The sequence below is a fragment of the Aspergillus versicolor genome (assembly GCF_001890125.1).
Source record: "Aspergillus versicolor CBS 583.65 unplaced genomic scaffold ASPVEscaffold_12, whole genome shotgun sequence".
NCBI classification, from domain to species: Eukaryota; Fungi; Ascomycota; class Eurotiomycetes; order Eurotiales; family Aspergillaceae; genus Aspergillus; species Aspergillus versicolor.
The window spans coordinates 660821-675544 of NW_024467535.1; the positions used below are offsets into that span (position 1 = coordinate 660821).

General features: G+C 52.8%; 8 protein-coding genes across 8 annotated transcripts; 4 read left to right on the plus strand and 4 right to left on the minus strand.

The window, feature by feature from the left end:
* Nucleotides 1–43: 43 nt before the first annotated feature.
* ASPVEDRAFT_56618 (glycoside hydrolase family 43 protein) lies at nt 44–1824 on the plus strand (the record flags this gene model as incomplete). The annotated part of the gene is made up of 3 exons (XM_040815236.1): nt 44–442; nt 510–984; nt 1034–1824. 3 exons carry the CDS (start codon nt 44–46, stop codon nt 1822–1824), a joined length of 1665 nt encoding a protein of 554 aa, XP_040672905.1.
* A 49-nt stretch (nt 1825–1873) lies between these two features.
* On the minus strand, nt 1874–3282 carry ASPVEDRAFT_141331 (FAD-dependent oxidoreductase; the record flags this gene model as incomplete). The annotated part of the gene is made up of 3 exons (XM_040807737.1): nt 1874–3031; nt 3116–3153; nt 3198–3282. The coding sequence occupies 3 exons, from the start codon at nt 3280–3282 to the stop codon at nt 1874–1876; spliced, it is 1281 nt and encodes a 426-aa protein (XP_040672906.1).
* Nucleotides 3283–3767: 485 nt separating this feature from the next.
* ASPVEDRAFT_88400 (uncharacterized protein) lies at nt 3768–5006 on the plus strand (the record flags this gene model as incomplete). The annotated part of the gene is made up of 5 exons (XM_040818308.1): nt 3768–4007; nt 4053–4157; nt 4204–4244; nt 4294–4749; nt 4781–5006. 5 exons carry the CDS (start codon nt 3768–3770, stop codon nt 5004–5006), a joined length of 1068 nt encoding a protein of 355 aa, XP_040672907.1.
* Nucleotides 5007–5548: 542 nt separating this feature from the next.
* Nucleotides 5549–7204, minus strand: ASPVEDRAFT_141521 (uncharacterized protein; the record flags this gene model as incomplete). The annotated part of the gene is made up of 3 exons (XM_040807757.1): nt 5549–5968; nt 6017–7011; nt 7069–7204. 3 exons carry the CDS (start codon nt 7202–7204, stop codon nt 5549–5551), a joined length of 1551 nt encoding a protein of 516 aa, XP_040672908.1.
* Nucleotides 7205–7443: 239 nt separating this feature from the next.
* On the plus strand, nt 7444–8639 carry ASPVEDRAFT_65641 (uncharacterized protein). Its single transcript, XM_040815826.1, has 3 exons — nt 7444–7607; nt 7655–8222; nt 8283–8639. Exons 1-3 carry the CDS (start codon nt 7486–7488, stop codon nt 8589–8591), a joined length of 999 nt encoding a protein of 332 aa, XP_040672909.1. The 5' UTR covers nt 7444–7485; the 3' UTR covers nt 8592–8639.
* On the minus strand, nt 8633–10851 carry ASPVEDRAFT_201776 (Zn(II)2Cys6 transcription factor; the record flags this gene model as incomplete). The annotated part of the gene is made up of 4 exons (XM_040809354.1): nt 10716–10851; nt 10565–10659; nt 9931–10513; nt 8633–9886 (listed from the first exon to the last, which is right to left on the minus strand). Exons 1-4 carry the CDS (start codon nt 10827–10829, stop codon nt 8633–8635), a joined length of 2046 nt encoding a protein of 681 aa, XP_040672910.1. The 5' UTR covers nt 10830–10851.
* Nucleotides 10852–11082: 231 nt separating this feature from the next.
* Nucleotides 11083–13063, minus strand: ASPVEDRAFT_155057 (nucleobase cation symporter-1 family protein). Its single transcript, XM_040808435.1, has 4 exons — nt 12859–13063; nt 12709–12812; nt 11857–12657; nt 11083–11805 (listed from the first exon to the last, which is right to left on the minus strand). The coding sequence occupies exons 1-4, from the start codon at nt 12986–12988 to the stop codon at nt 11122–11124; spliced, it is 1719 nt and encodes a 572-aa protein (XP_040672911.1). The 5' UTR covers nt 12989–13063; the 3' UTR covers nt 11083–11121.
* Nucleotides 13064–13620: 557 nt separating this feature from the next.
* ASPVEDRAFT_33389 (TauD/TfdA family dioxygenase) lies at nt 13621–14724 on the plus strand (the record flags this gene model as incomplete). Its single annotated transcript, XM_040810723.1, has 1 exon — nt 13621–14724. The coding sequence occupies one exon, from the start codon at nt 13621–13623 to the stop codon at nt 14722–14724; it is 1104 nt and encodes a 367-aa protein (XP_040672912.1).

Below are 14724 nucleotides of genomic sequence, written 5' to 3' on the forward strand. Positions count from 1 at the left end.
CCAGCTTCATTCAGGAACATCTTCCCCTCCAAAATTCACCAAAATGTACACAAACCCAATAATCCCAGGCTCAAACCCAGACCCATCCATAATCCGTGTCGGAGGGGACTACTTCCTCGTAACATCCACCTTCGAATACACACCCTCCGCCCCAATCTACCACAGCAAGGACCTGATAAAATGGACACTCATCGGGCACGCACTAGCCCGGCCATCGCAGCTGCAGATCCAGACCCCCGAGCCCGGGGGTGGAGTGTGGGCGACCACGATCAGATATAACGACGGGGTGTTTTATATCGTTACCTCGGCGTTTACCCGGTATCGGCCGCAGGATGACGATAGGGTTTGGCCGAGGGGGTTTTATGTCAAGACGAATAATATTTGGGATGAGGGCAGTTGGAGTGAACCGGTTTGGTTTGATGCTGTCGGGTTTGATCAGGATGTATGACCTGTGCCACCTCCTACATGCTTGCATGCCTAATTATAGTTCAGGTGCTAATGTATCCAAGCTCTTCTTTGATACGGATGGTACTGTCTACCTAAGTAGTACATACCGCAAACACGACAGAACGCCTGTCCCGGCTGGTACAAAACAGTTAAAAGACTTTGGCATCCATATCTGCACCATTGACCTCGAAACGGGAACACCGACTTCAAAACCCAAACTCATCCGCTCCTCGAATTCTGGTGTCTCTGAAGGCTCTCATATCTTCAAGCGCGGGAAATACTACTACCTCTTCACAGCAGAAGGTGGGACGGAGTCTGGACACTGCGAGTGGGTTTTCCGCAGCGAAGACGGCCCGTTTGGACCCTGGACGCCTGGGCCGGTGAATCCGCTTTGGAGAAATGGGGTTCATGATGAGATTCAGAATACGGGACATGCGGATTTTGTGGTTGATGAGGCCGGACGCTGGTGGGGGGTATTTCTAGGGGTGAGGCCTGTTTGGAGGGAGGCGGAGGGGAGGTGGGAGGAAAGTGTTTTCGGTATACCTCCATCACTCTTTTATTCAAAGTCCAATGTTAACTTGTTTAGGGAGGGAAACATTCCTCGTCCCCGTTGACTGGGTCGACGACTGGCCGGTTGTAAACTCCGGGAAGAAAATAACCCTACAGAACGACTCGCCTCATCTTTATGAGTACGCGCCGCCTGTTGAATGGCGCGACGAGTTCACCTCTCCGACCCTGCAGCTGGGGTGGTACAGGAAGAATACGCCCGTGAAGAAGGACTACACTATTCTATGCACCCAACCAGGTAATAAAGGTGGGCTACGTCTCCACGGCGCTCCGTATACTCTCTCGACACCTGCCTGTCCGACGCTCTTCTTGCGCAAACAAACGCATAGATTCTGTGTTTGGGAGACGAGGTTGAGGTTTCTTCCTGACTCGGTAAATGTCGAGGCTGGGACGGTGGTTTATTTAAATTATTATACGCATGTCAGTATCGGTGTCCGCTTAGATCCATCTTCAACGTCGGATACAGATGCTGGGAAGCGGATTATCCGATTTACACCTACAAGCGCAGCACCGGAGGCTCAGGGTGTGGATATCCCGCTGGTTTCGCCGGATAGTGACGTGATACTTCGGATTGAATGCGGTGATGCGTACCGGTTTGGATTCCGGGAAGTGTTGCCGGGTGGTGCAGATGCAGGTCTAGAGATGTACTGGGTTGGGGAGGTGAAGAATAGAGACCTTGTTGAAGCACCGCTGCCTGTTGGAGCGCCGTTCACGGGGGCCATGCTGGGACTTTATTCATGTGGTGATCGGGAGGCGGTTCTTGCGCCGGCGGATTTTGCTTATGCTGAAATAACTGGGTTAAATCATTAGATATTAAAAAGTTCGCTGTGAAATGGGAGGTGTCTAGATATAACATCGACTACGCCTGCTGCTTCTTAATATCCTGCACCTTCGTCATCCCACTCTTCATAATAGGTGACTCTTGGACCTTGCTCCAGTCATGCACCATCTCTGTATTCGTCGACGACATGCGCACCTCCCCTCCACCGCGGGCAATCATTTCCTCTTCATACTGTGCGACCGCATCCGCCCTGCGCCTCTTCTCTTTAACAAAGTCTTTAATCGCAGCTGCTAGCCTCCCCGCATCCGTAATAGAGTGATTCAACCCCTGCCCCCGCTGATACGTCATGGCATGCGCCGCATCCCCAGCAAGCGTCACCCGCCCATCATGCGTATCCCACCGATGCCCCTCCGCCCCGGGGTCAAAGTCCGTAAGATTCATATACCACACCTTCTGGTCGTCCGGCAGCCATTCATACGCCGACTTCCAGGGTTCTGTGAAATGTTTCGAAAAGTCTTTCCCCTGCTGCAGACGCTGCGCATCAGTCCAGTGCGCTGTTTGGACCTGCTCCTCTAGCGAACACGGCCACGAGATGTAGAAGAAGAAAGTCCATGTCTCGGGCTTGGCAGGGTCTGGGATATCGTGGAGGCCGAAGAATGCGAACAGGTTGGCCGGGTTTATGGATGCGAGATAGAGCGGGTGGAATTTCCGCAGGAACAGAGCTTGCTCGGCGGAGTAGCGCGCTTGTACGAATGTTGCGCTGTAGGGGAGGGTGCGGACGGAGCCAAGCTCTGGGCCTAGGAGGTGCGAGCGCACGGCCGAGCGGGCGCCATCGGCACCGACGATAAGGGATGCTTTTATGGTGTTGTTATTGGTGAAGTGGGCGATTGCGTGTTTGCCGTCTGGAGAATATGTGATTGATTCGATTTTATGGGAGTAGCGGATGGTTAGGTCCTCGGCGAGCAGGGAGCGGAGTTTTCGTCGACGTAGACGGTAGAATTTGTTCGCGGGGATGGAGGTCATAAGATCGCCGGTTTGGCCGTTGAGGAAGTTGATTGCGTCGGTGTCGGGGGTGGGCGTGGAGGGGTCGACCTGTACGCTCTGCAGGCGCGCCCACTTGGATGGGGGGAGCAGGGCCTGCAGTGATTCGGCGCCCCAGTGCATGCCCATGTTCCAGTCTCGGGGCTGTGCATGCAGGCTCTCGTTCTTCTCGACGACAATGTAGGGGATTCCAGCCTGCAGGATTGTTAGTGGATTGTCCATGGCAGATGAGTAATGGATTGAATTGAAGGATTGGTGTGATGGATTGGTGGTGGTCACCTTTTTCAGACCCTGGGCGAGGGCGAGACCAGTTGAGCCTGTATCGTCAGATTGTGCATGGTTCTTGTGTGATGGAGCTTACCTGCACCAACGATCAGCACGGTCGTATCGGGCGCAGCGGTTTGCCGGCCTTGGACCAGGGCCGACAGTCTACGTAGGACACTCATGATGATTGTAGACTAGGACAGAGGGAAAAGAAGGCAAGGGATGACAGCAGATTTATTGACATGGCGGAGCTCAGGAATGCGGGATCAGACCGTCTGCCGGCTGAAACCAAGACTTTCATTAAATCATATCTGTGGAGTCTCATTATTCACTGCTGCGGATCTGCATGGCATGATGGGCTGCTTATGAATCATGGCGACCGCGTATTATGATATTCTCACTGTGAATTCACGTGCGACAAGCTTCGTGGTGGAGACGAGAGTTCAGCGTGAAGAAGAACAAAGAGATTGTCACACTGTGTCCCTCGGATGTGTCAGCGTCCGACTTCATCCCCTGATTAACCTCACGTCTGCAAGGACTGGAATGTGATCAGTCTGACAACTGCTGCGATCTGATTAAATCTACTCTCTGCCAGATCTCTCGATCCACGGTTCCGATCCCTTGTGCCCGAGATCTTTCCGCTCTCCTGGCTGCTCCACCCACCACCATGGTCAGCCAGGCCTGCGACCGCTCCAACGCCTCCATCCCCATCGCTTCGCTCATCAACTCCGACATGGACCAGTATCATCCCTCTGGCGGCCGTTATGAGGAGTTTTCCGATGGCGATTCCGCGTACGGGGACGACTCGCTGATTGGGGATGACACCAAGTCTCTGTCCACGTATATCACAGACTACAGGTACGAGTTTGGCCGTCGCTACCACTCTTATCGCGACGGCGCATACTGGGTAGGTTGTCACCGGGCTGTAGTGTTTCCGTGCTCATATCGCTAGGGCCCGAACGATGAAAGCGCAAACGCCCAGCAAGACCTCGCCCATCACATGTATTTCCTCACTCTCGACGGTCGGCTTCACTTGGCCCCGGTCGAAAACCCGCAGGTACCTCAACCACCTGGGCAGCCATGGACTCGTACTGATCGAGCAGGATATTCTTGACGTCGGAACAGGAACCGGAATCTGGGCAATGTATGTTCGATCCAGTCATCCAATTCGCTCACCTACTCACTGCAACCAGAGACGCCGCCGACGAGTTCCCCAGCGCCCGCGTCACCGGCGTCGACCTCTCCCCCATCCAACCCGCCTTCGTCCCCCCAAACTGCACCTTCGAAATCGACGACATCACCCTGCCCTGGACATACCCTGAAAACCAATTCGACTTTATCCACATCCGCGAGCTCTTCGGCTGCATCCCCGACTGGGACGAGTTCTTCCGCAACTGCCTGCACTGCCTCAAGCCGGGAGGGTATATTGAAGTCGTCGAACACTCTGTCCAACCCGTCGCCGATGACGACACAATGGGTCCAGACCACTTCTATCACCAATGGGGGCAGGTAGTCGTCGAGTCGGGCGAAAGATTCGGAAAGACCTTTAAAATCTGGGAGGAGTCCGCATCGCGACTGAAACAAGCTGGTTTCGTGGACGTCGTTGAGACGGGTTATAAATGGCCTATGAATGGGTTGGTATCGTCACCGTGTTTAGTTTGACGTGGCTAACCTCCGCAGATGGAGCGCCGATCCAAAAATGCACGAACTCGGCCGCTGGAACCAATTCCGTCTCCACGGCGGCGTGGAGGGCTTCATGCTCCGCCTGCTGACGTCCACGCTGGGCTGGTCGTATGAAAGTGCTCAGTTACACCTCGCGCAGATGCGGGCATCGCTGCGAGATTACCGCACCCACGCCTATCTCCCCGGAACGGTGGTGTATGCTCGGAAACCGGATGTTCGATGAAAGCGGTTGAATTGTTTTTCTGCGTTTATTACCTGCGGGATACCCTTGTTATTTTGGATAATGCATCGTATTTATGACATTGTATGACCATTCAACCACTGCATCGGAGAAAGTTAGAAGTTGGACACTCTTTTCAGTCCAGCCGTATATTTAAACTAAACCCAAGACTACGCGTCATTGTGATCTGTCATGACTCGAACGGCCGGAATGCAGGAATGTGGGAACGCTGGGGGGCCCCTGCGTCTGACTGGTTTGGAGAAGGTCCACGCCAGGGACGACACACTTGGCTCAGCTCGATCTGCAGGCTTTCGTACTTTTGCTGTTGGAGCAGGCTACGGCTGTCACTGCTTTCTGGGGTTGCATCACTGACCAGGAAAACCTGTATATATTTATACAGCCGGCTGTCTATCCGGTCAGTCTATATGCCGTTAGGAAACATTAGCAAATAATCTAAAAAGGGGTACAGTTCCCGAAACGAATATATATATTCTCGACACACCTGGCTATTTTCATAATATTTTAACAAATCAAATAATATTTGACTAGAAATCTCTCCAGTCAACCGCCTTCTCCCATGCATACGCACATCGCGAAATCATAACCTCATCATGCCATCTCCCCACAATCTGCATACTAGCCGGCAACTGTATACTCTCATCCTCCGCCGCTACAAACCCAATCGGCATCGCCAGTGCAGGATGTCCCGTAGCATTGAAGGAGCAGGTATTTTCCGTCATTCCTTTCGCTGCGTCTATTTGAGCCAGTGGACTTGCGTCTACCGGTGGGAGAGGCCTTGCAGGCGAAAGGGTCGTCGGCATTACTATCACGTCAACAGAGGAGAGGACCTCATCGTAGAGATCTTTCAACTTGCGCATGATGTTCACTGCCTTTGGATAGACTGCTGTGTAGTGCTGCCACGCGAATTCTCCGCTCAGCAGCCCTTCTTTGCTCATGACGCTCATCTGTCTCGTTAACACGTTGGAATTATTTAGGCAGTTTACTGGACGTACCTTGCTGATGACTTCAGGCGTGTAAGGAAAATCCTTCTTCTCGTATAGATCAGTTAACATGACCTGCCGCCGTCCCGTTGCCTGCCCTAACATCCCCATATGATTCCCCATCTTGCTCAGCACCGAATAAACACTCCTCGCCTGCGCATGAAGCGGCACGCTGACCTCGCATACACTCGCACCCAGTCCTTCAAAAACACCAACAGCCTGCCTGAACTTCCTCTCAACCCCAGGATCAATCCCACCCGGAGTCCCCTCCCTCAAAACCCCAATCCTAACCCCTTCAACCCCCTCCTCCATCAACCGCTCATAACACGGAATATCCCCAACACCCTTCACCCCGGGCCCAGCCCGATCATCCAGCCCATCCCACCCGGCAATAACACCCAGCAGCACCGCCGCATCCCTACAGTTCCTCGTCATAGGCCCCACAACATCAACACTCGCCTCATTACTCACAATCCCCGTGTATGGCACAAGCCCCGCCGTCGGCTTAAACCCATATAACCCGTTCAACGCCGCAGGGATACGTATACTCCCACCCTGGTCACATCCAATCCCCATATCCACAGCCCCAGACGCGACAAGCGCCCCCGTGCCGGAACTGCTCCCGCCCGCGGAATACCCGAACGCGTAAGCGTTATGGACCGGTCCTGTGGCGGCGGTGGAACTTACGGCGCCGCGGGAGAGATTCTCGCAGACAGCCTTTCCGGTGATGGTTCCGCTGGCGTCCAGGATGCGGGTTACGATTGTTGCGTCGGTTTGCGGGGTCCAGGGGGTTATTGTGGATGTGCCGAGTAGGCATGGGATGCCGGCGACGCAGATGTTGTCTTTGAGGCAGAGGGTTTTCGTGGCTAGTGTGTTGGTTGTGGGGGATGTGGAGGCCAGAGTGAAGCGCCAGGCCCAGGCGTTTAGGGGGTTTGAAGGGGATTGGGGTGGTGGGAGGTAGATGTTTTTTCTGGGGTGGATTGTTAGGTTTGGTTGTGGTTGGTAGTCTATACATATTATTAGGGCTTTGTCTTGGTGATGGGCATTCAGGGATGAGTGCCTACCATCCATTGCGGCGACGGTTTCGAGGGTCTTCTTTGTGCGGGAGAGAAGCTCTTCATACTCTGATATTTCATCTTTTGGGATCTCGAATGATACTTTTTTGGCTGTAGAGAGCAGCGTTTCTCGTGTGGAAGCCATAGTGTTTGATATGATTGATTCTCAAGGATGAGCTCACCGTGTGCATCCTTAACTGATAAAGATAGTTCTTGCTACTCCAATCTTGTCCTCCAACAAAGATAGTAAATCTAGCCTCGGCAATCCCATCCCATCCAATCCTCCTGATAAGCCGGAGCCTCCGACGGAGGAACCGACCCCGCACGATACGATAAGGAAGCCGATATTGGTATACGGAGTACTTGGCCATTTAAGTTGGAGACAGACAGACTACTACTCTCTTCCCAACTTCAACTACCAGCGAAATGGTCCACATCGAACAGAAATACCAAGTCCCGCGAGACTTCGAAGGCTACGGCGAGGAAGGCTTCGACGCGAAATGGCCCAATGGCGCACGCATTGCAGTCTCGTTTGTTCTTAATTATGAGTAATTCACTCCCCAACCAAATGTGATTACATTTCTAACAGAACCAGAGAAGGAGGCGAACGCTGCATCCTCGACGGGGACGACATCTCCGAGCCCTATCTCTGGGAAAAAGGCGCGTCGGGCGGGCATCGTACAAACGCACGGTACATAAACGCCGAGCACGACTTTGAGTATGGGAGCCGTGTTGCCTCGTGGCGACTTATGCGACTATTCAAAGAATTTGGGTGGAATTTCACGACCTATGCCGTGGCCGTGGCAATGAAGAAGAATCCGACTTTTGCGAAGGCTCTCGTGCGTGATGGTCATGAGATTGCGAGTCATGGATTACGCTGGAGGGATACCTGGGATTATACCATTGAGGAGGATAAAGAGTATGTCAAGCAGAGTTTGCTGTTGTTGAAGGAGGTTAGTGGGGAGATGCCGGTGGGTGCGTACTTTGGGCGAGGGACGCCGCAGACGCATCATCTTTTCCCGGAGATTTGGAAGGAGTTGGGAGCTGAGTTTCTTTGGAGCTCGGAGTGTTATAATGATGATGTGCCGTATTGGCTGGATTTACCGTGGGAGGACAGTCTGCCGGAGAAGGAGAGGGAGGGGATGCTTTTGATTCCGTATAATGTGAGTAAAGCTGTCACCCTTGTCCCCATACATAAGATAATAAAATGACTGATGATACAGTACGACTGCAACGACGGCAAATTCCACATGTCGCCTGGATTTGGCTCGAGTGTGGGCGAGACCTACGAGAAGTATCTCAAGAATACCTTCGACATGCTGTACCGTGAGGGCGGGAAGATGATGAACATCCCACTGCATACGCGTATAATTGGAAAGCCTGGACGATGTGAGGCGCTGCGCAACTTTATGAAGTACGTCGCAGATAAACCAGATGTCTGGGTGACGACCAGGAGGGATATCGCGAAGCACTTCCGCTCTACGTTTCCTTATCAGGCGGATAGGAAGTGGGTGGACGAGGGGAGGAAGTGATCGTAAATACATCAAGTAGTTGATATAAACTTGTTATTTGTCTACGGCAGCTGCCATTCATCACAGCTACTACCTCCGTAGGCTCCAAAGTCCATGTATGGCGTTGGTCCAGACATCCCTGGGTCAGTCCAGTTTACAAGCTCATTGACGACGGCCATGGTATCAAATTCCATCCAGCGGTCTTGAAGCACCTGTAACGGCGGCGGCATCGGCATTGGGTCTCCAGGGGGACATTCGTTCATAGTGGGAAATTGTGTGCTAACACCCGTAAGAGTATCACGCATTTGGGCATTCGGTGCAACAGCAGTATCCTGCATGGATAGAGAATTATCAGTGCTAGACTGTTGCACCTCCAATCTCTCCATGGTCACGGTGACCAGTGCCTCGAAAGCATCGCGATACCGTCGCACCCAAGGTGTCCGATCGCCCATGACGAATAGTACGCTCGAGCAGGCACGGAGATGATTGCTTAGTCGGATACTCCAGATATCACTGCCATGGATCCATAGACAATACAGCAGCGTGATACCTGAAACAAAGACAGTCTGCACGGCTATGAAGCTATGTCCGTAATCGGAGTTCTGATGGAGTCTCTTGTGCAGCTGGCATATTTGACCGGCGGACTCGAGACATGCCTTGTAGTACGGATCTGAGCTGGGTAGTATTGACAGAAAGGGTTGGACGAGGAGCCTGATGGCGCGGTGATAGTGTAGGAGTAAGTAGTCCAGACGGTTGGAGTCGTTATTCGTTGACGATTGTGGATCTGGATTTGGACCCATGGACGATACAATACCCTCTTTCCATTGTTGCAGTTGCTGGTAGTGCCAGGACGTCTTGGGTAGGAGCTGTTCCAATGTTCGGTCATTCCGGTAGATAGAGTGATGGATGCGCGATTCGATTCTCCTGAGCTGGAATATGAAGATGGCCTGCTGCAGTCTCTCATCGTCCTGCGCTCTGTCTCCCGTTATAACCGGCAGCTCAACGTCTATTAACCGATCGGGCAGGCTAACGGGGTATCCGAGTGCAATGGAAACATTCCGCTCGAGGGAGTAGACGGTCCAAAATAGTTTCCGACGCCTTTGAATAACCGCCGCAGGAAGACCAGCTTCTCTACGAGCAAGGTACATGCCTAGGTGGATGCAGGTTCGCATGGCAAACCCAATTAGATACCAGAGTTCCTGGCTGATGAAGGTGCGGAGGTGAAACAGCGCTAGTAAAACCATTGCCTCAACATTCTCAAGAGATCGCGTGTTTCGTGCAGTTGGGATATGCTGCATAGCAGCTGAGTAGAAGGCCTGTTCATTGTTAGACATAGTTCCTTTATTTCAGGGTAACTTACCTCTGGCATGGGTGATGACGTTCGTTTCTCTGTCAAGTCGAGAAGCCCTGATCCTATAGCGTACACGAGGTACAGTTTGAATAGCCCGAATTGCTGGGTTGCGGCCTGTGATAGACGCTCTCGATCTCGATGAAGCTCTCTGACCTCCTCTAGGTCCAAGAATGGATATCTCCACTCTAACCTCTCCGAATACGCGTCGATGAGCTTCGCTCCTAGCTCCTCTGAGGGTGGACTAGCTCCTTCAGCGTTATTCGCGAGCGACCTGATGAATGGATATTCTCCTGGACTGGCTGCAGTTGGAGTTTCTGCAATGCCATGTTGGGTATGGACATCTCCCGTTGAATTAGGAGAACTGCCTAAATTGAGAGCGAGATGGACGCCGAACTGCAGAGATTCAGATACTGAAGATCTCTCGGGCAGGTCACTACAAAGCGAGTTGACTACACCGCCGATTCCGATCCGTCCCTGGAGGGGGAACCTGGGAGTCTCCTGCTGTGGCTGTTCAGGCTGCGACTGCGATTGCTGGTCTCGTACGAGTTGAAGCTCGAGTTCGGCGATTTTGCTTTCGAGGCTTTGGATGTATCTTAGGTCGTTAAGTAGTCATTCCCACATTGGAAACAGGTATCTGGCTTACTTCGCGACAACGAGATCCTCCCCGCGAACATTTTGCAAGTCGCATATGGCTCCGGACTTTGTACAGCTTGAACAGGCGGGGAGCCGTCCATCGCACTAGACAAGAAACTGTTAGTGGAATGGCCGATTCCCTAGTACAGGCCAGGGCATACCTTCTGCTTCCTAGTCTTGCATCTGGAGCATGCAGTCCGTCCCATTCCACGCTGGCGTGTCTGCCGAGGTATGCGGGGGCTATCCACAGGTGGAACTACCCCAGACATGTCCATGCCTGCCGAAGATGGGTATGCATGAATGTCCATGGTGATGGAGAGCGGAGGGTCCGGACGGAGGATGCGATATCTATCTATCAGCAGTCGGCAGTCAGCACTAGTGCAGCGCTAGAGTATCTGCTGCCTTTTTGCAGCGTTGCCGAAGAGCCGAGGAGGAAGATACTCCAACTCGATATGGGGTAGATAGATTTGACCAACGACGGTTACTGTCTAATTGTGGGGTAGTACAAGGCTACACCGGTCCGCTTCAGGAAAAAGAAGATATCATAATGTTGAGACTAGGAACTAATTAAACCACCTCTTTCTTGGGACCTGCAAATTCACCTCCATCCCCATCCAGTTTCACACCCACAACAACCCCAGCCCCCAGCCTGATAGTATCTCGCGTTTCCCCATCAAAGAATCCCTCAGAATCAGCCAGGTATTCCCAAGTAGCCGGCGTATCCTCCTTGTCCACCGGGTAGACAGGCACAGGAAAAAACAAACAACCAGCAAAGTAAACCACCGAGCCCATAAAAAAACTAAGCAAGAACCCAATCTTATACATATTCTTACTCCCCTGGCCTGTTAACTCCGGTTTCAACTCCCCAGCAACACCGTGGATAACGAATGCGGTACCGGCCACCCACGCCGCAATGGCCCGCAGATTCCATCCCTTCCAGTAGGTATACGGCGTTCCTGGCTCGCGGCTGTAAAGCGATGGGATGTGTATGTTTCCGCGCCGGATGAGCCAGTAGTCCACCACCATGATACCGCAGATCGGCATGAGAAATACGGTGTAGGAGGATAGGAAGGTGAGGAAACTTTGCGCGTTGGCGATGATCTTCCAGGGGAAGAAGAGTGGGCCGAGAAGACCGCATATAATCTGCCCGCGGACGATGTTGATATACCGCGGTAGCAGACCGCTCATGTCGGCGCCTGCTGGGAGGGAGTTTGTTCCTGCGTTCGTGGCCAGAATGGCGAGGACCATTCCCTGGAAACTTGGTCAATGGTGAAGATATCAGGGTGGATATGGCGGACTAACGAAGCATGCAAAGAAGATACCAGCTCGAGCACCGGGACCCCAGTACGTGGTCAAAATTGCATCGTAGAGATCCCATACGTTCCAGTAGGAGGTACCCAGAAACCCCTGTGCCGCGCTGGTTGTACCCGCGCTGAGGAACATGATCAGGATCTTGCTGATGAAGATACCCAGCGTTTGAGACCAGGTCGCTTGGGACGGGCGTTTCGCGTACCGCGCGATATCGGGCTGGTTAATCAAAATCGGACATAGGGCAGCACATATAGAGTTGATAGCAGAGATCATGGGCCAGACAAGCTGTGATCCAGAGAGAATAACCTGCCCATCGAAATGGAAACTACCCAACGAGCCGCCGTTCTGGTGGATTGCCCAGCCCAGCACCACGAACAGGGCAATTGTGCAGTAGAATGCCTTGATGACGAAGATATGTCGGAGGACAATCGGGTGCACGAACATGAGGGCCATTTGGAAGAACCAGTAGATGAAGAATGCTAGCAGATTTGCACTGGTGATTCCGGCGTCCGCTGGGAGATGGTTGGGGATATTATCCCATGCTGTCCCGAATATGCATCTGAGTACGATGGCCATGAGCATTCCGCCGTAGTAGAGGTTTGTCGAGAAGAAAATGACTGCTACGGCACCCCGGATGAAAATGAAGAATTTGGCTCCGCGTGGCCCTCCAGACGCTCGTGCGATGACAGGGAATCCGATGTGATATCTCGTTGCACCTCGAGAATTGAGGAATACCACGATGGATAGCAATAAGGAGGCGATTGCCGAGGCAATAAGGGTATGCCACCATCGCTGGACAGTCATTAGAACACGATTCTCTCCGTAGAGGGTTAGGTCACCTACCAGGCCGATAGTCGCCAGAGATGCACCGAGATTGTAGCTTGTAGGCGAGAAAGACGTCGTCAGGTAGTACGTGAAGAAGTGTACCCATCTCCATGACCGTCGTTCTGCTCTATATGAGCAAGTGTCTGTAGTACCAGCAAGGAGACTCACCTGGCTCTGTTGGGAGAAGATCCTCGTTGTAATCGGCCTTGTTCTCCCCATCCGTCTCTTTCATCTCGATGGCCTTGAGAAAAGCCCTGGGAGACGCGAATGCGTGCTTGACCTGCTGAAGTCGGGCCATTGTGTGTATAGCCTCCGTGGGTGAAAGTCGTGGAATGCCCTCGGACTATTCTCAAGAAAGTCTATCCGGAGCTGTAGGATAAATATAATGTATTAATCAATCCACTATCTCCCACCTGGACTTGTGGCGCACTGTAAGTTCAGGAGCGTCGAAGATAAGAACTCGCGTGTCTTGACATGGTGTGCTGGGGTATCTGCTTGTCTCTCAAAGCTAACTAACCAAACAAGATAAAGAGAACAGTAATACAGGTCTTCTCCATCTGCCCCCTAAACAGGAGGATCCTCCTTCGTCGCGTGGTAGATAAGGGTGGAGCTGATATGCCTACTCCAAATTCCTTAGGGCCTTGGTACCGGAGACTCCGATTACAAGGATAACATGAAATGCGGGGTGCGAAAAGTCTATTTTTCTTAGCTAGACTGGACGGAGCCTCCGATGAGTAGTGTTGCGTACAATGTTTCCAGCGTGCTGAACAGGGGACTCTGTAGACATATGGCTGGGATGGTGTCATTATTAAATACGGCAAACGACAGGTTATGCTCGAACAACTAATATACAGCAGCTATACATTGATGTTGCTGAAGCTTCTTTCTTAAACCACATCGAACATTACTTGCCATTGCATTGACATCAAAATGTCCATCGGAAACGGTCCCAAAGCCTGGAAAACACAGGACGTCCAGCGTGACAACTCATGGATTCTACGCCTCACACCCGAAGAAGTCGAAGGCTTCCGCGAGGCCCTCGCATACGCGAAGAAACACCCTAAAGCCCTCCTCGACATGACGCAGGCCGACTACCCACTACCGGAAGTTTCCAAGAAGGCCCTCGAGCGCGCAATCGCCACCACCCAAGATCGTTGGGGAATGTGCCTGGTGAAAGGATTCCCAGTGGACGAGTGGACGGAAGCAGACATGCGCGTCGCATACTGGGGCATGGGATTGTACATGGGCGTTGGGCGCACCCAGAACCGCGCCAGCGAGGTGATCAACGATGTGCGCGACGCGGGAGGTAGCTACAAAGTGAGGGGCGGGCGTGGATACAACACCAATGCAGGATTAGATTTCCACCAGGACTCAGCGGACGTGGTTGCGCTCTTGTGTCGACGCACTGCAAAGGCCGGAGGCACGTCCAAGGTCATGAGCAGCATTGCGCTGCGAGAGCGTGTCGCTGAGCTTCGCCCGGACCTGATCCCTGTGCTGGAGTCGAATGTCTGGTTCCATAGTTACCAGAATGCACAGGATCCGTCGCAACCGCCTTACTATCGTTGTCCGATTATGGGGGAGAGCGGTGCGTATCTCTGTGCTAGGACGAATCGCAAGAATATTGTTGCTGCGCAGCGAGACTTCCCTGAGACTGAGGTTCCACGGCTTACGGCATTGCAGGAGGAAGCGTTGGATTTGATGGATACTATCATGCCGAGTGAGGAGTATTGCTATTCTATGGAGCTGGAGCGAGGTGATATGCAGCTGCTGAATAGCTTTGTGACGTTGCACTCGCGCACGCCGTTTGAAGATTTTGAGATCCCCGATGAGAAGCGGCATCTCATGCGGCTGTGGCTCTCGATTCCTTCCTCCCAGCCTTTGCCCGCTGAGTGGGCCGAGTACTGGGGTGATACTAGGGCTGGCGCGGTGCGTGGTGGTGTTCGGGGGAGTGCCATATCAGAGGCTTTCCTTGGGTACGAGAGGCGGCAGGCTGAGGCCATGGGCATGCCATTAACACCTTTCGCTGGGATATAG